The 27017-nt window shown below is 54.8% G+C and overlaps 1 protein-coding gene across 1 annotated transcript; it reads left to right on the top strand.

The window, feature by feature from the left end:
• FHAD1 (forkhead associated phosphopeptide binding domain 1) lies at positions 1-26378 on the top strand. The gene is made up of 29 exons (XM_059829845.1): positions 1-96; positions 333-539; positions 3224-3494; positions 4661-4743; positions 4915-4917; positions 5008-5238; positions 6671-6794; positions 7615-7745; positions 9097-9162; positions 9561-9665; positions 10113-10220; positions 11609-11692; positions 12086-12238; positions 13129-13324; positions 15139-15209; positions 15518-15655; positions 16557-16664; positions 16884-16973; positions 17214-17439; positions 17953-18034; positions 18435-18550; positions 19378-19537; positions 19876-19984; positions 21345-21480; positions 22388-22515; positions 22888-22983; positions 23790-24010; positions 24991-25156; positions 26268-26378. The coding sequence occupies exons 1-29, from the start codon at positions 1-3 to the stop codon at positions 26376-26378; spliced, it is 3816 nt and encodes a 1271-aa protein (XP_059685828.1).
• Positions 26379-27017: the final 639 nt, after the last annotated feature.

The raw sequence follows: 27017 nt of genomic DNA, 5'->3' as shown, positions 1-27017 counted from the left end.
ATGCAAGCCTTTCTAAGGAGTTCGGAGGGATGTTTTCAGCTGAAACCGCACACCATGACGATAGGCAGGCACGAAGGGTCCGACATCGTCCTGCAGGTAGGGGCGAGGAAGCCGCCGGGCTCCCGGGCGGACACGTGCGCTGGGTGTAAAACGGACGGTGGTTTGGATGCGGGGAGGACTATGCGCTGGATTCCTCCGTGCAAAGCGTAGGGGCTACCAGCTTGCTCACGCAGAGACGTACAGCAAGGAGAGGGGAGCTTGGCAAATCGCTAACAAAACCTGAGCTGCTTTCCGGCAGGTTTCCCTGCTTGCCTGTTGATTGCCCGTGCCAGTCCGCAGGTGTAGCAGATCATCACGCAGCCCTCGAATTCGCCGCCTCGGACAACAGCTTTGTCCTTCAGGACTTCAACTCCCCCCACGGCACCTTCGTCAACGGCTGCCAGGTCCAAAATGCGGCCGTGAAAGTGAGTCCAGGGGATATCCTGCGCTTCGGCTCAGGGGGAGCATCCTTCGAGCTGGTGGTGGATGGGGCTCCCCAGGTAAGGGTGGGGTGCTGCTCCCTGGGTAATGGTGGGTGCTGCTGCCCAGGGAAGGGTGGATGGGGCTGCCCAGGGAAGGGTGGATGGGTCTCCCTAGGTAAGGCTGGGGAGCTGCTCCCTGGGTAATGGTGGGTGCTGCTGCCCAGGGAAGGGTGGATGGGTCTCCCTAGGTAAGGGTGGGGTGCTGCTCCCTGGGTAATGGTGGGTGCTGCTGCCCAGGGAAGGGTGGGTGCTGCTGCCCAGGGAAGGGTGGATGGGTCTCCCTAGGTAAGGGTGGGGTGCTGCTGCCTGGGTAATGGTGGGTGCTGCTGCCCAGGGAAGGGTGGGTGCTGCTGCCCAGGGAAGGGTGACCAGGGAAGGGTGGGTGCTGCTGCCCAGGAAAGGGTAGATGGGTCTCCCTAGGTAAGGGTGGGGTGCTACTCCTCGGGTAATGGTGGGTGCTGCTGCCCAGGGAAGGGTGGATGGGGCTGCCCAGGGAAGGGTGGGTGCTGATGCCCAGGGAGCAGGAGCAGGCTCCCAAGCTCGTCTGGGTGATCCTTGGGGAAGTGGGGGGGGAATGAAAAGCTTGAGCTCCCTCTGCTGAAGAAACTCAGGTAGTTCAGCAGGGAAAAGCACGGGACACCTTCCCCAGAGCAAGGTAGACATGAGCAAGATAGGTCTGGAAAACGTCCTTTTCCTCTATTTGCATTTTAAGTTTCCTCAGAAGCTGCTTACTATCAGAGAAGTTGGGGTTTGGATCAAACCTAGGGCAAACTAAAAGGTGCAGCCCTGACCGGCGCTTTGCTCGGCAGCAGCATGCGTAGCTGGAGATACCGTGTTGCTCTGCAGAGCATGGCCAGGGCGTCGCAGCTGACTTCGGAGTGCAAGAGAAACCCAAAGCAACTGTAAACTGGGAAAGAATGTGGTCGAACGTAGTGGCAGTCTCCTGTCTCCAGGAAAAGAATGGTGTAGGGATGTCTGTGGAGGTCATTGAGCCTTTGGGTTATAAACCAGTTAAGGACTGATAAGTTCTAGTATGATTTTTATTATTTTGGCTCTTGAGGAATCCAAGAAAACAGATACTGAGGCAGAGTCCCAAAAAACTGTGTGTGTAGCGTGCCTGGTAGTGGGAATCGCAGAGCCTGGTCTCCTAGCAGTGCCCATGTATGAATAAAACTTAATTGGAGTCAGCCAGTTTGTGCACCCAGATACTGGGTTTGGAGGTCTCTGCGAGAATCCTGGTGTAGCAAGCTGACCTGCTGAATCCAAAGTTGTCCAAAAAGCCTTGGCCAAGAGAGGTTAAAAAAATGCCCAGATGCACGATGAAGCCGGGGCAGCTGGGGTGCCAGAACTGGTTAGGTAAATTTTGTTGTCTCTGGAACCATCAGCATTTTAGTTTCCAAAGGTGCACGTGTAGGATGTGCCCAGAAAGCACAGAATCACTAAAGTTGGAAAAGACCTGTAAGACCATCAAGTCCAACCACCAACCCAACCCCACCATGCCCACTAAACCATGTCCCGCAGTGCCACGGCCACACGTTCCTTGAACACCTCCAGCGATGGTGACTCCACCACCTCCCTGGGCAGCCTCTGCCAGTGCTTCAACACTAAAGCAAAAAAAGCACAAAAGCAGTTTTTCACCGTGACACAGAGGAAGCCCTGTGGGTGCCTCTTCATTGCTCTGGGCTCTGTGATCCTCCTTTGGTGGAAGAGCTTTGAAGCCTGACCCTGCTGACTGCAGAGAGTAAATCACCTCCGCGTTGCACCCTGTGAAGTGTTTATGGTGTCTGGTATAGGGAGGTCTCTCTCATTTCCAGTAGTAGTAGAGGAACATGTTGTAAAGAGGAGCAACACCCAGCTAGGATTCACATCCCAGCCGTGCCTCAGAGCACAAGTGCCCGGAAAGGGATAGCATAATGCAATGGTGGAATCCAGCTGTCAGCAAGCGCCCAGGGTCGCATCGTTAGCGAAAGCGATGGGGCTTGGATGTGCTCTGGGAGAAGGCAAGGTGCTGGAGTAGTGGGGAGCGTGCGCTGGGGTCTTTGGCTCTCCTTCAGTAAGATGCCAGGATAACAGCCGGGTGTTGGAGGTCTGCATCCAGGCCAGGTCCCAGGCCACGTCGGCAGATGTTCAGCCCTTGTAGTTGAGCCAACGTACAAGACCTTAATGGTGGCTCGTCTCTCCCGTACTGGAAAGCTCTGCTCATATCGTTGGACTTGATGATCTTACAGGTCTTTTCCAACCTTTGTGATTCTGTGAATAGCAGATAGCGTCCTAATTACATCTGACAAGCCCAGCGTAAGGTCTGATAAACACGATGGCAAGCCAGGAATGCCATGAGAGGCTTTGGTTCCGCATGGTGAATGGGAGGAGCAACAGGGTAGGACCGCTGGCGTGTGAGCCAGGAGAGGCGTGAAATGAGGGCTTCCAGGTTTTGCGAACGACATGCAGAATTAGGGTGGTCAAATCTAGAGAGAGAGGGAAGAGCTTAAAAAGCAGCAAACCCCAATAATTTCTTTCAATTTCAGCAAAATATTTGGGCTTCCTGATTTAAATCCAATACTTGGGCAATGGAAATGGAAAAGAACTGGAATTCTGCTTCCACTCAGATCTGTGCCTGGGTTTTGTATGACATAAAGCACACACATCAGGGGCTAAAAACCTTCCTAAAATCTTGCTGATATCATGGTCTCTTTCCACCGCAGATGTCCTATCCCCCCGTGAAACGTCACACGGCATGGACCGGGCAGCTCCAGTTCATTGCAGAGTCCAAACCTTCAACACCTGCGTCTCCTCCCCACCTCCCCTTGCTGCAGTGGCAGCATCCCCCCGGCTCTCCCGGCAGCTGGGCTCCCAGAGCAGCCGGCCACGTGCCCCATCCGCCGCTGCGGAAGCGACCCGTGAGTGGCTGGGCTAGGAGCGTGGCCACCACCGTGCCGCCGGCCGCTTTCAGTAGGACCTCCGCGGCGAGGCCAGGTACTCCCCGATGCCAAACCTGGTGGTTCGTAGCCTGGTATCCTCTCTGAGCAACTTAGCGTTGAGTGGAGTTGATCCAAGCGGAGGCAGTTTTGAGAAGTGACGAGCGTCGGCAGCAGTTGGGTGCGAGTCCTTGTCCAGTGCGAGCTAATCGGAGACCGTGTGTAGTCCTCGGTGGCACGTGGGTCAGTTAAGAAATGCGCTGTGACATACAAAGGGGAATACCATTGCCCTCGTAGCTGAGAGGGATGTTTCCCCTTCCTTTTTCCTTGAGCGTGACCCGGAAGGGTGATGACTAACTTTATCTGCACCGGTGATTCACCTATTCCCATCTCCTGTTTGAAGTGGTGGTTTTTCCTCCTTTGAAGTGCAGTTACTGCCTGTCCTGAGTGCAGGAACTTTTAAACTAGGTCCATAGCTGATATGCTTCTCAAAATAAAGTATGCAGTAGCGGTGGAGCAGAGGCAGGGATTTGGGGGAATAGTACAGCTGGAGAACAAGACTTTTGCCATGAATGTAGCTTGTTATGGCCTGATACACAATCCGGTTGTTTTCCTGGTTTGGGGTTGGGTTGTTTGAGCAGCCATAAGCAACACAAAGACAATAGTGAAGTGCCAAAGTACGGCTGGTGCTCCGGAGCAGAGGCAGTACCGTGCAGTCCCAGCAGCATCGCATAAAGACGCGTGGATGGGCAGAATTTGAAACTGCAGTGCAGGTAAAGGGAGGGAAGCACGCGCTCCAAGTTAGCACGTACTCATCTGGTTTTTTGGGAAATAGAGCCAAAAGGATCCGCACACACTAACGGCAGTGAGCACAGCCATTCACACGCGGGAAGCCGTAAAAGCGTAGCTTCTTTCTGTGGGGCTGGGCAATGCTGAAAAATCAGAGGAGCCTTTGTCTGCGGTGTCTGTGCTGCCCTTGAGGCTTTCTTGCTTCCCAGAGGTGTATTATTCCTCTCTGTTGTGCAGACTGTTTGCACTGGTGTATTTTTAGTGCCAAATAGTTGGTTTCTCTTCCGGTTGTGAACCGAGCTCATGGACTATGAAGTAGCCGCTGCCTTAGGGTAGTTTTGAGACAAGCGAGAGGGATGCCGCAAGAAGCGTTGCCGCTACCTGCAACCAATTCTCATGCTGATGTTTGCTGCTGTGGTGTTTGCTTTCTTCCAGTCTCAACCAGCGTCTCCGGCGATGGTGTGGGGGGAGCCCCTTCCCTGGGGACTCACGACGCGGATTTCCTCTTGCAGGAGAAGGTGATGCTGGGGAAGGTGTGGGGGATGCCATCCCTGCCCTGGTCCTTGGCATAGCAGGCAAACCCTGCCAAGTGGTCGTGTGTCTGACCACGAGTCCCAGCCGGGCACAGGGGCTGTCACTAAAGGGGGGGGACTCTGGGGGTGCGGTGGGACGCGGGAAGCCGGGACAAGCAGGTCCACGCGTGAGTCGGTACCCCCTGGAGCAGGCAGCCCGGCATGTCCGTAGCCAGAGAGGGTCGGACGGCACCCGTAATCTGCCCGCAGGGTGAAAAGCTTCTGCGACTGGACAAGGAAATCGGTCGCCTTTCTGGTTTGGAAACAGAATCAAACCAGAAAGATGCAGTGATAAGAGATCTGCAGGATGAGATTGCGGCGATGGCGAAGACCCTGGCTCAGGCGGCGGCGAGGAACGAGGTAGAGCTGACCCAGAAGCTGCTCACCTTCGACTGCGAGCTGAGAGCCAAAACGGAGGAGATCAAAGCCTTGAGGGAACAGGTACTGAATGCCTCAACAGGCACCAAGCAGGGGAAATACCTCTCTGATACACATGTATTTTTAGTTTAACACCCAGTTTTTAGGAGGAGCAGGTCTGGAACTAGGGGAACTGAAGGAGATGTGTTATTTCCAGTTGTCTTATTCTGCACATTTGCTTGCTTTCTGTGCAAGCTTCCCTTAAAGAAGCTGGTACTTAAACGTCCCATGTATGGGGTAGGATCCGTAATGCCGCAGTGGAGAGGGAAACAGAAGCTTAACCAGCCTTTGGCAGAGAAAAGGCAGGCACGACCACCGTGGGCCAGGCAGCCGCACCCCCTGCTTCCCCCTCGCCCCCCTTGCCCCAGGAGTGGACTGCGTAGTGGCGTTTGCAGGGTGAATACCCATCCCAAAGGCAGCCCAGCCCCTGGGCGTCCTGGTGAAAATAGGCGGCTGGGTAGAGGAGAGAGGGCTTATAGTTGTCTTCTCCAGGGATATGTTAGTAGCACGCATCCACATTTTATGACACCTCAGCAAATGTCTTGGAGAGACAGCGTGAGAGTCCTCCCGAGTATCTCCAGCATGGGAAAAGAGTCAATCCAAGGTGTTGGTGTGATGCAAGACACAGATCAGCAGCTGGGCATCTTCGCCAGCCCATCCCAGCTGCATCCTGCCCTCCCATCTAATCCTGAGTCTGGAGGAGGCTGTGAAATGCTTTGTGCTCATCCTACTCTCTGTCATGAAGAAAAGCTTTTGATGAGCAGGTTCCTGGTGGAGAAAAGGCGATATAATTTCAGGGTGCTGTCAGCATCGCTGCTGTTACTGCACCAGGATGAGATGATGTGTGGTGCCTGTCTTCCCAGTGGCTTTGCTTTCTCTGACAAAATCCTCTTCCACCTGTGGATTCACTCTTCTATACCCTCCAGTAATTGCTTCGTGAAACCAGTCATTTGAGCAGCGGGAAGTGTATTTGTGCTGTCTGTGTGGCGATGATGTGCCGAGGTGGATAGCACAGACTATTCCCAGCTCCTCATTTCCAGTAGGGACTGTAAAAACTGTCTTTGCAGCAGAAGTGCGAACATGAGTTATTAGCAGCTCCGGATCTGCGTTTAAGTAATAAATATGTATGCCCTGAGAAGGTGATAAATCTGCAGGCATTTCTGCCTACTACCACGTTAGCAGTGTCACGCAGCCCCAGCCATGGATTCCCGGCATGGCAGACAGTGGGAGGCATTGCTTCTCCCTGCCTTTTACATTAGGATTTCAGCCTGAACAGCCAAAATGAATTTAAGAAGATCCTATCCAAAGCAATGACTGCTGAGAGGTAGTCAAAGATGCTAAAGAGTAACCCCATCAGAGTGTGACCTGGAAGCGCTAGATTTCCCTCTCCGAAGGGGGCTGTAATAAAGATAATAAGTGATCCGGCGAGGGACACGGGTCAATCTGTGTTTTGCAGATCAGCCATGCGCAGAAAGGCTCGAGCCAGGTTTTCAGCCATTCCCTCTACGAAAGAGACCGGGAGATCGGAAGGCTGCGGAAAGAAAGTGAGAAGTTGAAGAGGGATCACTCTTTGGCTGCAGGTATTGTATCCCTGGAGCTCTCTTAGGGGCACGAAGCAGTTTGGGACTGGCTCCTCAAAATGAGTGAGCATTGGCAAAACTCTTCTGGCAACAAATTGATTTGTAGAGGCTCGTAGAAATCGTCCAAGCCCTCATTTCCGTGCCCTGAAGCTCTGCGGGAGGTGCAGGCAGTGTCTGACATGAGTGCCCCGGGAGAGAGGGACAATGTGGGGACCGAAGGCAGGGAGTGATGGGACGGAGAACTTTGGTAGGGGAAAAAAGCCTCAAGCACCGATTGCAGGGCAGGCTCTGAGCCGCTCGGAAGCGGTGCTGCTTACTGGGCTGCCGTGCACCCCGTGGGGGAGGCTGCCCAGCCGTGCTGCTGCGGGGCTGCACCCGGCTGCAAGGGCCACCTCGGACCGCCAGCCTTTTCCAATGGCCTTTACCTCTGCCTTTATCAGGCACGGGGAATGTAGTGTGTGCACGAAATACTGGCTTTCGTACTGCATTCAGATTAGCAAAAGCGTTCTGCTTGATTTCATCGCCCGAGATAAGGGAGCAGGATCGGTGCTTGGCAGGGAGAAGGCAGCAGAGCCATGGATCTGACATAGTAACGCAGCGAAAATGGATCCGTAGGGAGCTGCTCGTCCTCCAGGCAGCATGTGCTGCGAGGCCCCGAGGAACTTGTTAGCGATGCTGTCAGGGAGCAGTGTCCAGCACGGCGTGCCAAAAGCGGAATCTGCTTTCCAAGTCTGACGCTTGTCAAAGAGGGAGGATGGCCGCTCAGCGGCTTTTGCAGGGACACGCTCGGGTAGCCTCTCACCCGAGTTGCTTTCCTCAGGTCTAGTGACCAGCCTGCAAAGGGAGATTGCCGGGAAGGAGCAGAAAATCCAGCAACTCAAGCAAGATGTTGCAAAAATGAAGAAGGAAAACCAAGAAAAGGACAACCAGCTAGCAGTCGTGTCTGCCAAGGTTAACGTCCCGAATGATGGGCTCAGGAATTTACAGTCTTGCGTATGGATTATGTGGGAATCTAGGGTCCGGGCTGCACCCAAATAGAAATTGCAGAGCCATACCACTGGGATGGGGCTGCGGTTGTGTCTAGGTGCCGTGCAATGCCCACGGAGCGGTGTCGCCTTCCCCAGCTCAATCCCCCTCCTTGTTCTGCATGCAGGTACTGTGTGCCCTGGATTTCTGTGAGCACAGTAGCTGTTTGTACACACAAAGCACTCGTGCCAAGATCCTCCCGAGGAGCCATGGAAACCCCGTCTTCATGTGGCTCCCTGCAGCCCAGCCTGGTTTTTCCCTTAAAGAAAGCGGCCTGTGCAGCAGGTTGTTTCTCTGTATTTGTGGCTCCCTCCTCAACTGGCAGAGCTGCATTGTCTGCATAATAAGTGCAGAGCGGGTGCTGCGTGTTGGCTGGCTGACTAGGCGCTGTACCGGGAGATTTCGGTGATTCACTGTGAATTTTAAGTAATGGAAATGATGCATGGGACCCTTGGGGTGCAGGCAGAGGTCACCCCACCTGCCAGCCTTTACCTGGCTGACCATCCTCCCCGAGCTGCTCTCTGGAGATGGATGGCGTGGATCAACCCTTGAACTGGTGGAAAAGGGGATATGTATGAGCGCTCAAGCCGCCGTGCGCGGGAGGGGGACCAGGCATCCCGGGGAAGCATCCTGCTGGGGACCTGGTGGCACTTGGTGGCCCACGGTGCTCCTGTCGAGGCAGAGGGCCCATCCCAGAGCATCCCTCTGCGGTTTTCCCCGCTCCGTGGATGCGGGAAGACCCGGAGGGATGCGGGAAGACCTGGAGGGATGCGGGAGCTGGTGCATGCAAGCTCGCGGGACAGGCACCTGAGTGCTCGGGGCAGGCAGAATGGGGTCGGTCTCTGAAACCCTGATACCCTGAAACTCAAAGCTGCAAAGCACAGTCTGATACAGTGATGATTAGCCTGGAAATGTCCGTCACCATCCCGGTCAGGTTACCATGGGTGTTTTTAAGAAGCATTTGCTTCCTTTGGTCCTTTCCCCTTATCCCTGTTATAATATTTCTAAGGCCAGAGGGATTTCTCTCTGTTGGGTACTCCCTGCAGATGCTTGTCCTTCTCTCAGCCAGGCAATGCTTTAATGCGGGCATTTCCAGGTGCGGATGCTCTCGTGCTCTCAGTGCCTCGATGGCCCCATCATGGCATTCCACCACCCATTAGGTATCTGAGCACTTAGCTGGGCTGTAGCACCGAAGTATGTGTTGACATTTGCTGCAGAAATGATGGTATCTGCCTGCCCTGATGATTTTCTTTTCCTCGGTTGCCTTTCATTCTAGTGCTCTAGAATTAAAGAGGAAATGAAGCATGAACTTGGAGAGCGAGAAGTAATTGTGTGCCGAAATGTGAGTCTCAAGTCATTTGGGGTGATGGAGCACACGGGAGAACAGCGACTGCAGGAATGCGTCGTTGAGAGAATAATTACCTGGTCATTTTAAGGGAGTTGTTTTGAATCTGGCTCCTGTAATAAAAGGCACCTAATGTGCATAGCGAACCAGAGAAACGTAAACTCCTGTAAAAATTTGTAACACCGTGTTGCAATGCAGGAGAATGGTGTCAATAATAAGATTTAAATTCTACTTGAAAGCCAATCTAACCGCAGTAAATATAGGTTGGAAGAAAATTCCAGGGTAAATGAAACGGGCTAGACGGGGGAAATGTATTGCTTATCAGTTAAAATCCTCCAGAGAGGCAGTGCCCAGCTCCTCCGGTGAGAGCCTGCGCTGTCCCGGGACTCTTGCAGCGCATCGGGGAGCTGGAACGCGAGCTGGAGGGGCTGCGGGGGGAAGTCCAGAAGTATTGTGCCGAGCAGGAGAGCATCCGAAACCAGCTAGCCGAGAAAGCCAAGGTAACTGTCCGGCTGCGGGGCACGTGGCGGAGGGCAGGGAGGGACGGGCATGACAGGTACGTCGGCCGCCTGGCACGGGTGGCAGAGGTGTGGGACTAGGGCCAGCAAGCCCCACGCACGCAGGCTGTACGGGTAAGGGGTCAAGATGTGCCGAGCTCTTCCACGGACCCCCAGGGAAGAAGGTAACTTGTGCAGCAGAGACTGCCCTATGCAAGCGGTGTTAGAAGGTCAAGGATAGAAAATGTCCCGAGGACAAAACCCAGGGCAAAAAGCAGCGTTAAGCGTCCGATGCGGCAAGCCCACCCCCCCGCAAAAGGATTGCTGCCTGTCTGCTGCTATTTCAAAGCTAAATTTGGACTCATCTGATGCGAATAGTGGATAGCTGGCGTAGAAGTGCTTATGGCATGAATTTCTGGTCTTGCTTTGATATGCAAATGCTCTTTGCAGGCTGAGGAGGAGCTGCAAGAAGCCTGTGCCAGGCAAGCTCTGCAGCTGCAGGAGATGGGGCGCAGGGAGCGCCTGCTGAGAGCTGACGCGGGGCGGGCCAAGGAGCAGGTAGGGAGGAGGCAGGGATGGGGAGCATCCTGAGTCTGGGCTGAAGGCAGCGAAAGTACGGCTTTTCCCGTGGGGAAGGACATTGTGCTTGAGTGCAGGAAAGGAAATGCAGAGTCCTGAGCACCAAAGCCTGGCACGGGGCTTAGCTTGTCGTCGGGTGCAGTGTAATAGGCTTACCCACAGGATTTGTGTAGGCATCGTAGAAGATGCTGCGTGTTTAATAGGATACAGAAATGCAGTACTATACGCTCTATAATTGTAGCTACGCTGTCTGGGACCCACGCAAACCCTCCTCTGTGCCTAGGTAAAGCTGCTCCAGGCAGAGACAGACCGTTGCAGAATAATACTGTGCTAGATCACCAGGATAAAGCCATGCTTCGCACAAGAAGGCTGTTCCCCACCCCGTTAAACTGCAACGCAGAGTTTTGCTAGCACGAATTTGTTAGGAACCCCAGTCAAGGAGAGAGAGAAAAAGCTATGAGTTGTTTTATCACGTATTTGGAAAATAACCCCAGTTTTTGTGCAGAGTGGAGCCAAAGGGCAACCTCAAGCTTTTAAGGGCAGGTGGAGACTTTTGGGTCTCCCATGTAGGTTAGCACAGGGACAGCCGTTTGTGGAAGCCCCGGGAGGAGCCAGCACCAGCTGCCATGCAGAAGTGTAAAGCGCTGACCTGGGTGGGAATGGTTGTCAGCTCCTGCAGAGAGGCTGGGGGTGGCATCCCCAGCTGTCCCCAGCCTGCCCCGACTGTTTCGCAGGAGAAAATAGGAGTCAGCCGTCAGAAATCCCTGCTGGAGCGTGGGAGGGAGCAACCGCCTGGCTCAGGCAGTCTGTCCTTTGCCATGCGGACCAGCCCTCAGTCATTGTAATCATCCCTCAGCAGAAGAAGGGCAGGAGATGTTCAGAAGTCACGTTGTCCTTGGTGGCGGGGAGCCGACAGCCTCCCCTGTGCATGGTAGAGGTGACCACACCATGCACCTTGTAGGGAATGTAATGGATGTGATTAACCGCAGTGCCTCGCTGCCGGCGGGGTCAAAGGAGGGGTGTCAGGGAACCCTTGCAAAGTTGCACGGTGAAAAAGGTGCGTGAGCTAAAACAATGTCCTGAAGGGAGGGCAAGAGTGTGCACAGGGCCTCGGTGTTGTTGATGGCAGGGAGGTGGTGGAGTCACCATCACTGGAGGTGTTCAAGGAACGTGTGGCCGTGGCACTGCGGGACATGGTTTAGTGGGCATGGTGGGGTTGGGGTGGTGGTTGGACTTGATGATCTTACAGGTCTTTTCCAACCTTAGTGATTCTGTGATTGATGTGTGCAGGGTTGGGTAGAGCAGACCAGCAGAGCTCATATCAATTATCAGTGATTTTTGTTTTCCTGTGTCAATCTCTGATGTAGCTGGAGTCCTTCAAAACCCAAGTGATGCAAGTCTGTTCTCCAGCAGCAGCGGGAGTTGCAGGGAAAGCCGTAACGGAGCAGCAGGTGAGTTTGGATACCAGCGCACGGAGATGCTCGGTGCCTCCAAAGCCCAAATTGGCTCGAATCGGCCGCTGCAGAACGGCCGCGCCGCCTGCTCCATGCACAGTACTGCTGGTAGCATCCAAGCTTCTCCAAGTCATAAGCTGTGCAGCAGCTGTCCCAGGTTAATGACACTGCTCCATGATGTGAAGGAGACACGATCCTTTTTGTCCCCCAAAGCTTGGATGGAGTCAGTGGGCTGCAACGGGGACAAGCCCAGGAGTCTGATGTGGCTGATATTTTGCACCAAGTTTTAATCATTGCCCACTGAGACAGTCTGTGTCTCAGTGGATATTTCCCTCAGCTGGAAAAGGGTGTTTATATAGTGCTTTATTCTCCTCTGCATGCTTTTGCCAGGTGATAGAGAAGGTCAGGCAGATCTCCGAAGAAAACCAACAAAGTCATGAGAGAGAGAAGCATCTGCAGGAGGAATTAAGCTCCAGGCTCTCCAAGGAAAAGGAGGTGTCCGAAAATGTCGAGGTGTTCAAGAAATCCCTGTGGGAGCTCCAGGTGAGTCCTTTAAACACTGATGACCAAGTGGCAGCCAGGAGATAAGTGGCACAGGGCATTTTTTTTGGCCTGAGGATAGGTCAGAGAAAAGCTACTCTTGTGCATCAGCACTAGCAAGCACGCAGCTCTCCAGATCAGCGAGAGGTGAGTGTGGTTGGAAAGAAATAGGAGGTGTCACAGAAGTGTGTCCTCCTCTGGGCCTGCCAGGAGCTTTCCCACCAAAGATATTGACCCATGAAGTGAATCACACAATCACTAAGGTTGGAAAAGACCTGTAAGACCATCAAGTCCAACCACCAACCCAACCCCACCATGCCCACTAAACCATGTCCCGCAGTGCCACGGCCACACGTTCCTTGAACACCTCCAGGGATGGTGACTCCACCACCTCCCTGGGCAGCCTCTTCCAGTGCTTCACCACTCTCACAGTAAAGACATTTTTCCTAATATCCAGCCTGAACCTCCCCTGGCGCAACTTGTGGCCATTTCCTCTTGTCCTGTCGCTTGTCACTTGGGAGAAGAGACCAACACCCACCTCCCCACAACCCCCTTTCAGGCAGTTGTAGAGAGCGATAAGGTCTCCCCTCAGCCTCCTCTTCTCCAGACTGAACACCCCCAGCTCCCTCAGCCGCTCCTCATCAGACTTGTGCTCCAGACCCCTCAACAGCTCCGTCACCCTTCTCTGGACACGCTCCAGCACCTCAATGTCCTTCTTGTCATGAGGGGCCCAAAACTGAACACAGTACTCGAGCTGCAAATAACGCAGTGTCATACCAAAGTGTTCATGTGGTTGTACCCAGGACTTTTTCAGAGACGATGTGTTATTTGCCAAGACCCAGAAGCTCACTCACCGTGGAGGCCAGCTTCTTCACTGGCTGTATTTTCTCCAGGTGTGCCTGAGGAGCTCCTGCAGCAGCGACAGCCTGCGAGGGGAGCTGGCGAGGCTGGAGGCGGTGTGCCTGGACCCCTCAGTCTCGGCCATCGGGGCGGCGGTGGTGGAAATGGCACGTGTCCCTTTGTCCTGGCTGGAGGACACGGAGCGGCTCCTGGCCAGCGCGGGGATGGACCTCCATGCCTCCAGCAAAGGTCTGTGTCCCGCTGGGTGTCGCTGGGAACAAACCTGCTCCAGGTGGGATGTCCTAGCTCGCCGGTTGTAGAGGAGAAAGCCCAGCACCAGCCACCCTTTGGGGATGCCAGGGCCCCGCGTTGGTGCAAATCTTGGGCAGTTTGGGCAACTAAGAAACCTTAGGGGAGAGAGCACGAGGAGGGGATGGGGTAACAGCAGGCAGCAAGGCTTGCACATCGCAGCACCAGCCTTCCCCAGACTTAACGCAGCAGGCAAGGAGCGAGAGGTCCTTCTCGTGGGACTCGTGTCTGGGAACGTTTCCAGGTGTGATGAAGTTATACGCTCTAATGAGAAGCAAGCAGTCCTCTGTTTCGCAGAGCAGATCCCTCCCTGCACCCCAGGTTTAGCAAGCCATGATGGCAGTCAAGGAGCTGGTGCCTTTGCTGGTTGTCTTTGTCCAGGGACACTCACGGAGTGAGGCTTTCCTCTGGGGTCGGTGTGCTCGGGCAGCGTGCACGCTCATTGCCTGCTTCTGCGACACCGGTCACCCCGCGTCGGCAGCGCCACGCGTAGGACTCAGGGGGGTTTGTCTGTGGGATGCAATGGCTGCGTGTGGTGGGCCTGATCTATCGATGTCATGGTTGTTCAGTCAAAGTGGGGTTTTTTTCCCATGGTGGCATATAGGAAATGTTTCTTGGTCACAGTTGTGGCCATGGTGCTGGCTGAGACCTGAACTCCTTGTCTTGAGGTCTTGTCTTTTGGACTTGATGATCTTACAGGTCTTTTCCAACCTTAGTGATTCTGAGGTTACGAATTATTTTGTCTTTCCTGAGCAACCCCTGTTGTGGAGCAGCAGAGTAATTGCTGCGTAGTTTGCTGAAAACGAGTTTAGGTGAAGGGTGCGTGGAAAGCAAAGCGTAGGTCTGTGTCAAAGCATCGTGTGTTGTGGAGTGTCACTGCAGAGGAGTAACGGCTCCGACAGCAGCATGGGAGGGGGAGCATCGCTCTCACGGCAGCACTGAGCATCGCACAGGGGTGCAGGACGTGCCGTGTGCTGGGTGGCAGTGGGGTGGAGCGGGGCGGCGTCGGCGAGGGTGCAGGAGGAGCTGCGAGGCTGCTGTGGTTAGCAGAGTGGTAATTATAGCACCAGGAGCATCGTGCAGCAACGAGCCATCCTTGGCTCTTGTAGAAGTGTCGGGCTTGGAGAAGACGGGGTGATGCAGGAAAACGGGTGACAGTGTGTGACAAGGAAAATGGAGTCTCCTGGTGGGAACAGGCAGCTGGGCTGTGTGCGCAGTCAAGCTCCCTTCCAGCGAGGTCTCGGCAATAGCAATGATCTCCCAGGGGTGGGAATGTGCCACGCCTCCAGCAAGTGCGGAGGGGAAACCGTCGGCTGGCCCCAGGAGCCTTTCCGAGGGGATTGCTGAGCCTGAATCCCGTAGCCAGAGGCTAGTGAGGGTCTCTAGGCTAGTGAGGGTCTGCGGGTGCAAGGCAGAACTGTTGCCCACGGGACTCTCCTTCCCCAATAGCCGACACCAGCACATCAGCTGCACCAACTCGGGAGGGAAACCCATGTCAAGTGTGTTTTCTGGGTATCCCAATGAGCGTGGAGGGTGACCGTGTGGGAAGCTAGTGGTGGTCCCTTCTTCTCCCTGCTGCCTATGGAGGAATGCGGACCCCCACCATCAGGCAAGGGCCAGGGCTGAAGGTCAGCGGTGGCCAAAGCGAGTTTCACAAGGAGGCAAGCGGCATCCCCAGGCTCCGAGGATGCTCCAGGTGGTATACGTGGGCTGTGTGAGCACCCTGTACAGCGAGACCCCGTTGGCTTTTGCAGGGCTGTTGGCTGCTCTCGAGAAATTGTTGGAAAACAGTCAGGACACTGCGCAGAGGAATCAGATGTTACAGGTATAGAAATGTGTATGTACGTAAACCAAGTTGATTGGGGATCTTTCTGTCGGTAAACACAATGGTAGTCCGAAGCGAGCCGGTGTGGGACCGGAATTGGGAATGCGTGGTGGCAGAGGTCCCTGGGTCTGCAGGAGAGGCAGGGGAATGGGGAAGACAGAGCCCACTGTCAGCGTCTCGGTGTCTGTATCCCTAATGTGGCAAGGATGGAGGGTATATCTCTTTTTTGAATTATGCAGGATGTTTATTTCTTGCCCTGCTGCTAACGCAGCTCCTTTAACTCCCCGGTATCTGCTCTCTCCCCATAGGCCCAATTAGAGAGGGTCCAGGAGTCGCAGGCAGCTTTGCTGCAGGAGCACGTGAAGGACCTGGAAGCGAAACACGAGCAAGACCTACAGATAAAAATCAAGCAAATTATACTGGAAAAGGACAAGGAGAACAAAGAGGTACGGTGGCACGGTTGTTTTTTAGGAAAATTCCTGTTATGCAGGAAAAATAGGTGTCTGTAATAGTGTTGCCTAGTGAGAAGAAGAAGTCTCTAGCCCTGAACTGTCCAGATGCAGTCCCAAGAGCCTGGTTATCGGATATCCTCCTATATTGATGTGGGTGATTTTAACTCCCCAAAATATCCACAGTGGAACTGGAAAGCGTCTGGGTAATGGCAGGATGCACTGCTGCCGGTCAGTCCCTGGGAGAAAGTGGAAAGCAAGGAGCAACATCCAGATACGTGAGCTTAATAAGGCATTGCATTGTCTGTAGTAAACGGAGTGCAAGCACAAGTAGGCTTCCTTGCAAGCCTTTTGCTCCCTCCCTTCCCCATGCTGAACTCCTTTTAGGTCTGTTTTGGCTGGAAAAGAATAACCCCTGTGGAGCAGGGCGGGTGGCTGCCTGGCGGGTTCTCGCTGGGTCACCCCCGGTCCCGGGGGAGCCCAGGTCATCGAGCCGATGGCGCTGGTGCAGGACATAGTGTTAGTAAAGGTCTGAATTGGTGTTCTGCTGTGTCTGTGTGTTGTGATGGGCTTATTGTGGTGGTCTTGTAAGACGGTTTCTAGAGTGCTTGTGTGTCTGTTGCTTCGGGAATGGTTGTTTCCCGGCATCAAGTTTTCTATGGAGGCTGGTAAGGAGCAGCTAAGCGGCTCCTCCTTGGTCTTCCTGCTCTACCTTTCCCCAGGCACTCTCATCCCCTCCCTCATCGAGTCGCCTCGTGTCGTACCAAGGTGTTCTCCCATAACATGCCCCTGCTCCAGAGCAGCGACCCTCATGGATGCTTTCCTCATTGGAGTCAAGGTCTTTTGCCAAATGGTACGATTGTTTAATTTACTGAAACTGTGGGCTGTCAATTCTCAGAATCTGGAGAGCGCTGTCGCCAAGGAGAAGGACAAGTGCAAGCAATCCGTGGAGGAAGAAAAGAAGAAGATCCGAGACCTGGAGAGCCAACTGAGAAGCATGACTGAGGTCAGTGGCATGCACGGGAGGTAAAGCAGAACTGCTCACACCTGTGGAATAAATAAATCTGAGAGTACTCTGTAGCATGGTGGCCCATTTGGTCAGGGGCTGTCGGTAGACTGTGGTGGGTTTTTCCCCCCAAACACACATAGATGCATATCTGCAGAGAGAAAGGTGGATTTTTGCAAGCTTGTTAACTTCTCAATTACTGCTAATTTCCTTATGTAGGTAATTGAAAGGAAGTCAAAGGAGCAGGAGGTTTCAGACCGCAAACTGGAAGAAGCCATGCACAAGCTGGAGGAAGCCGCGACGCAAGAGGTAGCTCCAACAGCCCTTGTGTGCAGGCAGGGGATGGGGCGTAGATGCGGTTTCGGTGAAGAAGGCTTCCCCGGTCCCTGCTGATGAGGGGGCAGAGACTTACAGCCTCCCCCCTCCCTGAAAACCTTCCCTTCCCTCTGTGCTTCTGACTGCCAGCCCAGAGAGATGATGCCAATCATGATCCCAAAGGAAAACACACGCAACGCTCCCAACTGAGATCACACGTCTTGTTTCCTATAGATGACGTTACAGCAGCAGGTACTCATGCGAGAGGAGCAGCTCAAGACCATTCGGGAGGACAACGAATTACGGAGGTGGAAACTGCAGGAAGAAATAGTGGAATATAAAGAGCAAAGCAAGCAGCATTCCCTGACAATTGTGGCTTTAGAGGACAGGTTGCTGGAGGCCAAGCAGCAGCAGAAGACGCTGGAGGAGGAAAATGCAGCGCTCATGGGAAAAATAGAAGGTAGCTAAGGCTTGTGTGGGATGAGTCTGTACTGGGAACCTTCTCAGCTAACGTGAAATTTATATAGAGATGGAGTGGTGCATTTGCTGCTATGGAAAGCACTGTGTAAGCTGTTGGTTTGAGATTTGCCTGCATGCAGGACGGGCTGCGTGAGTCCCTGAAGAAGCCATTTCACAGGGAGTTGCAGTATATTGTTCAGTGGCTTTGGGGACTGTTGGTAGCGCACCACGGTCATAGAGTTTTCCCACCGGAGAAGGGCTCTTTGTCCTCTAAAGTGACAAGACTGGAGCACTTTGGGCTGCACCTGGGCATAAGTGATCCCAAGCAAGGAAGGATGTAAGGAACTGTTGAAACACTGTTGGAACTGGACCCTAAGAGACATGGGTTTGCAAAACAGATGGTCCTCAGTCTTCAACGCTGTCCTGAAGGAAAGGATGTACGTAGCAGAAGCAAGCGGTCCAAATGTGTATGCCTCACAAAGAAGCAATTGGCCTTTGTTATTGTGTCCTGTAGGGTTTCGGGGTGATGCCCGCAAGTCAACGTTGGGACCTCAGCTGGAGGTTTCTCCTGCCGCAGAGTCGCACAGTTGTCTGAGGTGAGCAGCACTTGCCGATGGTGGTCTTGTTCAGAGGGGCTTGGAGAAGAGCAGTTATCGCTAGGAGAGCTTAAGGAAGACCGAGGGGCTGACCGCAACTTGTCCTGAGATCTTTTTTGTCTGTGATGGTGAAAAGAGCCCTTTTGCTAGGCTGAGATGGTCTTAAGTGCAGCAAAGTGATGCCGAACAGCGTGTGAGTGAGCTGCAGTCCCCTCCGGATGGCTCCGCGTAAAAGAGCTGGCAAGTCCCAGTGCCACAGGCACGAACCCAGGGGACTGAAAGGCAGTTAAGAAAGTAATGTGTATGTATTAATCATGAGATGCAGCTCAGGCAGGCGTGCGCAGGCTCCGTGAAATGAGTCCTTCGAATGCACGGTGAGATTTGCAGTTATCTTTCTCAGGAAATTCCGGGAGGAGCTGACAGCGGTGCAGAACGTGCTTCTGTCCAAGGAGGCTGTCATCGCCAGTCTAACCAAAGAGCTTGCGGAAACCAGAGCCAGGATGTCGGACATGAGAGGTGGGTGAGGCGTACTGCGTGGTTTCCATCTTCCCGTCCCTCTTCTGAGCAGTAACAAGGGGAGGTACTAGTGGGCACATGCAGATAATGGGAAATAGATGTCGCCATCCTAAAGCAAAGGAGTTGCCCTGCTGAGGGCAAAGCAGGCGGTCCGTTCCCTTTGGGTGGGTGAATTCCTCCCTGTCCTTGGCTAAGCGATAGCAGTGATGGTGAGCGAGGGGTAACCAGGTGGAGATCGGGTGGACAAAGCTGAGGCCATCTTTCTCAAAATCCCACTGGTGGGCTCCTTTGAGCCAGTAGACTGGGAGAGCCTTGCCTGGGATTCCTCAGTGGGCATGGTTGTGCTTTGGAGAGGCTTTATGGGAGTACCCTGCGGGCAGAAATGAGCCTGAGCCTGAAAACTAAGGGATGCGCATGGCTTGCTCTCGCTGCCTGTAATGGTGCAATGTGAACGTGGGGATGGAGCCTACGAGGAAGGTAAGAAGGTAAGTCTGCAAGTCAGGAAATGCTGGCAACCCTGTGATTCTCCAGTCTGAAGGAAAATTGCCGTAGCAAGCAATTACTCTGGCGTAAGCCCACACAGAGAGACTGGCCTTGCGCTGTGATTTAGTAAAGCGAGGTCCGTTGGCACTGCCCAGGATCTGAGGGCTGCTATGGAGGGCAGGGCAAGGGTCTGCGGGGACAAGCTCCGTTATTGCTGACAGCCCCCGCGGAGGTGCGCTGGGAAAAGGGGACGCATCTGTGAAGTTCGTTTCACCGAGAACTGCGGGTGCCCCAGGACTGGGTGATGAGACAGCCAGAAACCCATGAAGCTGTTGTGTGCCTAGGGGAGCTGAGCGAGAAGCAGAAGGTGGAACTGGAGCGGAACCTGAGCAGGGTGAAATCCCAAGAGCAGGAACTGAACCTGCTCAGAGAGAAGCTATCCCAGGTGTCCAGCCTGGCGGAGAAGAAGGATCGAGCCCTGAAAGCAGCAGCTGAAGAGTTAAGGTACACACCGCCATGACCCGATGCTTTGCAAAAGCTGCTCTGTAGATTCCCAGCAGCTGATGGCATTTAGGTATCTCCCCGGGAGCAAAAGGCATGTATGAGAGCATCAGAATAGAGCTCAGCAATGTTGTCTCTATGGAAGTGCCACGTGAACTGAAACGGGGGTTTAGTGGAGCCCATGCCAGTGGACGTGTAACTAAGTCACTTGTAGCTAAGTGAATACTCCCACCCACGCCGTGGTAGTCATCGGCGGGTGCCCAGGGTGCTGCTCTCCGCAAGCTGTTTGGGTGACCTTCATCCGTCACGGTGTCCCACGACGGTCTCATCTCTTGGCACAGGCAAGCTCAAGCCCGCTGCCAAGCGCTGAAGGATGCCTCCCGAGAAACAGTGGAAAAACCGGAGGATGCTCCTGGGACACCAGTGCAGGCGGGTGAAGCCTCCGAGAGGGTAAGCCCGCACGGAGGTTGACGAGGTCTGGGTTTGCTGAGAGTATCGATCACGCACATGGTGTTTCTCAGCCTCGCGGTGAGACCTGGCAATGCCCAGCCAAGCCTCGTGTCTGCTCAGAGCTGGCTGAAGGCAGGAGTGCAGGATCGCTGGCCGCCCTTTCCCTAGCCGAGGGCTGCCTGTGCTGCCTGCGAGCCGGGGTAGCCGTGCTGGCAGCAGGCATTGCTGCTGGCTAATGAGCTGATGTTTGTACAGCACTTTGGAACCGTGAAGTGTTGTGTGTGCAATAATTGCCGATTAGAGGGGATAGCAGCTTACGGAAAGATGTGCAAGCGTTCCCTCCATCTCCCAACCTTGCTCAGCCGTAGATGCTGGCTGTATTGGCGATACAGGAGTTATAAGGTTGAATGTGCGCAGGAGTAGGGGTAGCTTGTTGCACAGGACAGGATGAAATGTTCCTTGTCCTCCTGTGCTGAACTCCTATTTGATTTCCCCGGTGCGAGAAATGGGAAGAACTCCAAGGTGGTTGCAGCAGCAGATGGAGGGACTGTAGAAATCGTACATCCTGTACCACAACAGTGGCAGACAGCGTGCCAGCGAGGAAGGCTGGATGTGCGGGGGCCAAGCGGTGACTCACAGCCAGATGACAAGCGGGAGGTATCGCCCGTCCTGTTCCGCACATCGCGACGGGGAGGGGAAGCGCAGAGCGCTGGAGGTGCAGCCCAGCCAAAGCCGTGGTTCGGGAGCAAACCGTGTCTCGCTGAGCAGTGCTGTGGGGCGACGGTGGCCAGACCTGAACGGGCAGTTTGCAGCCAACATTACCTGTGTGCAGGGTGGGATGATGGGCCTGCCCTGTCCCAGATTTTTGGATGTTCATCACGATGCAGCAAGCTGGACGGGGCTGAAATAGGGGAATGCGTGCGTCTGCGTGCACGGGTGTAGTTTAAAAGAGAATAATGCATGAGATAGTGTATAAATGCAGGCCACAAAGTGTATCAGTATTTGTGCGTAGCTAACAGTAAATGCTCCGTGGTAGCACAAAGTGCAAGAGAAAAATGCTGACATGGCCATTCAGAGCCGCGCACCGCGCCTCTCCCAGCTTTCTGGAGCATTTGCAGGGCTTATGTCCTCACCGGAGTGTGGCTGGTGCAGCGGAGCATGGAATTGGTCTCTGACGCTGCTCTTCTACCCCACAAATCCACAGAGAGGGTGTAGGGAGAGACGCTCCATGGGCTTTGCTCTTGGCACGTGCCGAGTGACGGGTGTCTTTCAGCAAGGCTGTGCTTAAGCCAGGTTTAAGCTGAGCTCGTGTTGAGCCAGATGCAGTCTGGGCAAGAACCGGCTGGGCTGTTCCTTCTAGGAGCCGGCGTTGGACTTGGCCGACCTCGGCGCGAAATGCCGAGGCCTCAGGCACGAGGAAACGATCCAGCGCCAAAAAGAAGGCTTGGCCGAGCTCCGGGAGAGAATAAAGGTGCTGGAGAAGACGCATCCCTCAGGTAAGCGTGGCTGTCACCAGAAAGGGAAGATGCGTCCATTCGCCTTTGCTAGACCCCGGGGTGGTCTGCGCCGGTGGAGCACGTAACGCTAGAGAAGGCACGATGGGCTGTGCCAGGGGCTCAGGCTCTTCACTTGCGATGGGCTCGGGTTTTTCCCTTGCAAAGTCAGCTCTGGCGTGCGCGTGTGTTAATGCGTGCAGGTGATAGGAAAACAGCCCTGAAGAACCCGCGGCGCAGCTACAGGCTTTAAAAAGGCACTTGGTGTCGTTCGCAGGCATCAAGTGTTGGTAAGTGTATACGTGTGAGGAGGTGGCGTTTGCAGGAGTCAGCAAAGAGAGGCAGCTGGCGAAGGGTTTTGCAGCGGTAGCTGCCGTGCAGTCAGAGCCAGAAGCGAGCGGGCGCCCGGCTCTGTGCACAATCACTCCCGCGCTCGGGTGCTGCTCTGCTCAAGGCAAGAGAGAGCAGCTGTCGCCTGAAGGAACCGAGCCTTGGGTGTTGTGATCTTGCAAAGCCTTGCAAGTACTGTATGTTGTGAGAATCTTCTGCTTGCCCTAACTCGTTCTTTTTCCATCCCTTTCCATCACGTATATCCCTGTATCGAGAGCAGTAGGGAAAAGCAGTTCCATCTCCGTTAGTAGCTACGAGTAGCGGTTTGTGGTGCAGTTTCTGAATTGCCATCTGACAAATAGGTTTGCATCCTATTTACGTAGAGAAAGCAATGCCCAAACACTCGGATAGTGATGTCTGCAGGGAAGGCTGGTGCAGGCTTTACTCCACAGCCTGTGCCTCTCTCCGTGCACAGTCTCCGTAAGGGGAAGCCTGGCAAGCTTCAAAGTGGCTGTGGTATGAAGCCACAGCGTGTCGTACGGAGAGTGGAACAACTTGTTGAGTGTTTGTTTGCCTCCAGCTGTCGTGAAGAAGGGTTCAGAGATGCTGGTCGTCCTGACGAAAGACCTACCAGAGAAAACAGTCCAGAAAACAGGTCTCGAGAAGGAACCTGCACCCGTGTCGGGAGCAAAACTGAAGGCCAGCAAGGTAAGAAGGCTGTTTGTGGTTCGTGGTGCTTGTGGCTTCACTGAAGAAGTATTCCCTGGAATAGGGAGAATTAGGCTTTCAGATATACTAAATAAGAAGCCAGGGGAGAGAGAGGGAGGTGTAAAATCTGGCAGCGTGCAAGATGCAGCCTAATGGAAGGCATTGCTTGCAGAGGGGATCACCCTCTGTCCCTTTTGCCCAGCACCCTTGGCGCAGCGCTGCTCAGGGATGCTGCAGGCTGACCGGGGTGGGAGGCTTCGGACCGCGGCGTTGCCAGGGCGGTTTTCCCGTGCAGCAGAAGGAAGGCTCACGGCAGCTCAATCCAAAGCCAGGAGATCTGTGGGCTCTGTTGGTCTTCCCCTGTCTGTGCAGGTTCCTGGCTGTGTTCCTACCGGGGGCTCATACCGGGCCACTGATGGGGCAGCGAGCTCGCAGACAGTTGATGCGACAGACCTCGGCGAGAAGATGGTACGTCAGCGGTAGACGTGTTAAGATGGTACCCCGCACTTGTAGAGGGTAGATTGTTTTCAAATGCATTTCAGAAGTAAGCGATTGGCATCAGGGCTCCGCAAGAATGTGGTCGAGGATGAACTGCCTATTGCAGGACACAGGGCATGCCGGGCGTCTGCTGGGACGTCTCAGGACCCCAGACCACGCATCCTTCTCCCCTTCCCACCTACGGTCTTTGGGGGTGTTCCCTTGGGCAGTCAGGGCTGATCCTCAACCAGAGGGAGGGTTGGTGAGGGCAGAGACCTCCACCAACTTTAACGCCTGCTAAATGATGCAAGAGAGGCTGCAGGGTGATGGAGGAGGCTGCTAGAGGAGGTGTCCATTGGTAGCGTGGTGGGTGGGTTGTGAAAGTGGGTCTCTTCCCTCCGAAAAGGGCAGAAAAATGTCCAGCAGGGAAAATGGGTCATCTTGAAAAAGGAAAAATCCAACCCCAAAGAGTCGTATGGCTGGGAATCGAACGCCGGGTGTGAAAGGGGCTGGTGCGGAGCTGGGATGTGCTCCGGTGCGGTGTGCCACCTCTCCAAGCACTCAGCCCAAAGGCACGGATGAACCCCAGCCGGATGTATTTCTAGGAGCGCTCAGAAAAGCTCGCCCAGGGAAAGCACGGGTGGAAATTAAACAAAGGGGAAGGCACGCAGCAGCTTACTCACGACATTTTCATCTCTCTCAGAGCAGAATGAAAGCAGATGGCTGAGCGGTGCGATGTTATGTGGCAGAGGAATTGGCAGGCCTAGTAAATAATGCATTCCCTATTCTTCCTACAGTACCTTGACGTAATTGGTGCTCTGGGAAGCCTGATGGAGGTGAAGGAGCTGTCAGGAATGCCGTCTCTGAAGCACCTTCCTCAGGAGGAGAGGGAAAAAGCGGGACTGCAGAGACGGAAGGACCTGGAGCTTCTGTATAATAAGATCAGGAACCTCAAGAGCCGTCTGGAAAGAAAAGAAGAAATGCTGAAAGATTACAAGGCCAGCGTAGAGCAGCTCAGGTACCGAAAGGCAAGGTGGCTGTCACTGGCCACGGGTCCGAGTGACACCGTGTCCTGGGATGCAAAGTGATGGGGAACTTGGGGAACGGAGTGGTGCAGCCCCTTGCCAGGTTGTGCATCCGCCTGGGACCAGTTGTGTTGTGGCCACAGTATAAAAACTAAGTGTTAGGAGAAACAGCAAAATGTCCTCTTGGTTCTCTGCAATGGTGCCTTGCAGGGCCCTGTGCAGTTAAGCAGTGTCGGAGTCGGGGAAACCTTGGCAGACTCCCCAGTCCGGGGTGGCCGGACCCTGTGGCAGCATCGGCTGGGGTGGAGGGACAGCGTCAGCAGGACCAAGGCAGGCGTTGGGAGCCGATGGGAAGGGCTGTGCAGACCGAAGGTGATGCTGCCGCACAAGGTTATGTGTTAGGGAGCAGGGATCAACCCATGGGTGCGCTTGTGCAAGCCCCGCTGCTGCTCGCTGCAGAAATGCAGAAGTCTGGTTGCCTGCAACACCGGAAAAAGCGGTGTAGAAAGATATTTCTGGGCTGGTGTAAATATGCTGCCGTTTTCAAAGTAGGCAAGAGGTTTGATAGCGATCTCCAAGCCAGCAGTGCTGACACAGCCACCCAGAGTCCCTCTCCGGGCTCGTACGTTGAACAGAAGGGATCGCAGCCGTCGGGGTGGGGTGGCTGGGGGTGGGTGTGAGGTGGGGGAAGCCTCGAAGAGGTGGCACCTCTGCCTCAGCAAAGGCAGGCGGAGAGGGGTTTTTCCATGTCGTAAAGAATCGGAGCAGGGAAAACGCTTGCTAAAACACCCGCAGGTCCTCGCAAGGTGTTAGCCGCTCTGATGTCCTTTAGTGTCACCCCATGGCGTGGGGGGGGCCCTAGGAGGGACGCAAGTGCGATATGGTGCTGCTCGAAAGCGGTCTCTCCCAGGACCCAGCTGGGGGTCCAGGGGTCCATGCGGGTGACAGACCCCCCCCGTCCCGGTTTGCACAGGCTGAGCCAAGCGTCCCTGCGAAGGTGCCAGGAGGAGATGTCCAAACTAGAAGATGAAGCCTACAGGGAGGCAGAAGAGAAGGCTCTGCTGAAAGAGGCTTTGGAGCGGACGCAGCTCCAACTGAGCCAGGGGAAGAGGCTGCTGCGAGCAGCCAAACTGCACAAGGTGAGAAGGCGGGAGCAGGCGAGCCAGGCTCACGAGGAGACCTGGAGCTCCAGGAGCTAAACGTCCCCATGCCCGAGTGTTCAAGGGCAGGTCACGGTGGTCAGCAGTGCAGCGAGGTGCTTCAAGCTGTGTCTGCCCCGATGACATAGGAAGGCACGAGGGATGTGCGGCACAGCCTGAAGGCTCAGCTCTTGCTAAGATGCCCGAGGCAAATCCTGCAAGTAGAAGGAAGGTGACTCCTGGTGTTATCCAGAGCCTTGCAGAAGACAAGGCAAAGGAGCCTCCAGGCTGTGCCCGTTCTCCAGAAGGCAGAGTTGGGAAGGCAGGATGCCCTCCAGTCCCTTGGTTGCACGCAATGGAGGCGAGGCGAGAAAGGGCGAGCAAGTGAGCTGGCTGCTGCCGCAGGAAAGCTGTCCCCTCGCAGGTGCAGCCGTGTGATTTTGCGCTCTCTGAGGTGACGGCTCAGGAGGCCTTTGGCAAAGGAAGAGCAGGGGTTGTGGTGGGAGACCCCCAGGGCATCAGCAGCCTGAAAGTTGCAAGAGCGTTGTTGGCTCTGGGGATGCATCTCTGGCGTAGGGCACCTCCGCGGAGTGCTTGCTGCAGCCAGAAATGCGAAGGAGCCCAGCGTGGAGCCTCGGCAGAAGCTGAGAGCACCGCGTAACGCACTTACCTAGCTTTTGGGATCAGCTAGGAGCATGTGGTGGGTCTGGCTCAGTTTTCCGGCTGTGGGGTACGGCGGGTGGCTCTGCTCTTCTGCAGCAGCGGCGGGGCAGATGCCAGGCGAAGAGTTGGGAGCTCCATGCGATACCCAGCTCCTGCACTTTATGCAGCAGCCAGCTCCGTCTGTCAGGGACTCGGGATTTTGCGGTCTGTCTGACCGTCCCAAGAGCCTGGGCGTCCCGGGGCCCTGCTGCTCAGCCGGGCTCGGCTGCACGGCAGCATCCCCACTGCTGAAGCTGGAGGGTGATGCGTGCGTAGGCAGCTGTATCGATGGGTTTGGGCCACGTAGGGTGAGGGAGAAGGGAGGGTCACGCATGGCCCGCAGCCTGTGTGAAGGCCATGCTGAGCTCTCACGGGCCAACGTGGTGTTCGATGTCTCTCTGTTCTGCAGCCTGGAGCCAAGAAGCCTTTCTGCTCGGGAAAGGTGAAGGCCAAAGAGCGCACGGCAGAAGCCGTCAAGATGGGAAGCACACAGGAGAGGCACCACGTGGGGCTTTGCTAGGCGAAGGTCCGCGGTAGGAGCGGGTCGCCGCGCTGTGGACTCTAATGTTGGACGTGGTACGAGGTGTGAGTGCGTTTTGAGGAGCCCCTGTAGATCCTGGACATGCTGGTGTGACTGTATGGTGTGTAGGACCTTATTTTCCACAGTACGTGTCCCATACTACATGGTGGGGTTTATGGCAGTAGAAAAGGTTGTGTGGATACAGCCCAGTCTATACGTCTGTGTATATAAATATATACGTGTGTGAATACAGCCCTGTGTATACAGTATATGTGTGAAGTCAGTTGTGTGGGGTCTGTCCTGTCGCTGCTGAAGTGGCCTCGAGCACGTGAAGCCTGCCTGCCTTGGATCATCCCGTGGGACTCCCGTGTCCTCCACTCCCTGTGGTGTCATGGGGAAGTTGGAGCATAAGCCACGATGCAGTATGGAAACACAGCGCCCCAGGAACGCCAGAGCGCAGCGCTGACCGGCACCATGGCGAGCCACCACGTAGTATCGGGAAGGGAAGAAGAGGAGCCGCATCGGCCGTGCTGATGTGTTACAGCAGCAGCGTGAGAATGAGCCTGCGGAGACGAGAGCAAGATCCCGGTCGGCTGGAATGGGGCAACGACACGGTCTCGCTCGCCCTCCTGCTGTTGC

The sequence above is a fragment of the Gavia stellata genome, chromosome 27 (assembly GCF_030936135.1).
Source record: "Gavia stellata isolate bGavSte3 chromosome 27, bGavSte3.hap2, whole genome shotgun sequence".
NCBI classification, from domain to species: Eukaryota; Metazoa; Chordata; class Aves; order Gaviiformes; family Gaviidae; genus Gavia; species Gavia stellata.
Note: the sequence above shows the minus strand (reverse complement) of the source record. Positions and strands in the feature narration are given on the sequence as shown.

Excerpts from the sequence above, each read along its gene's own strand:
- FHAD1 (XM_059829845.1), top strand. The coding sequence starts at position 1 with ATGCAAGCCTTTCTAAGGAGTTCGGAGGGATGTTTTCAGCTGAAACCG. Across the intron at positions 9,666-10,112 it reads AGCTAGCCGAGAAAGCCAAG|GCTGAGGAGGAGCTGCAAGA; the intron begins GTAACTGTCCGG and ends TGCTCTTTGCAG. Across the intron at positions 16,665-16,883 it reads AACTGAGAAGCATGACTGAG|GTAATTGAAAGGAAGTCAAA; the intron begins GTCAGTGGCATG and ends TTCCTTATGTAG.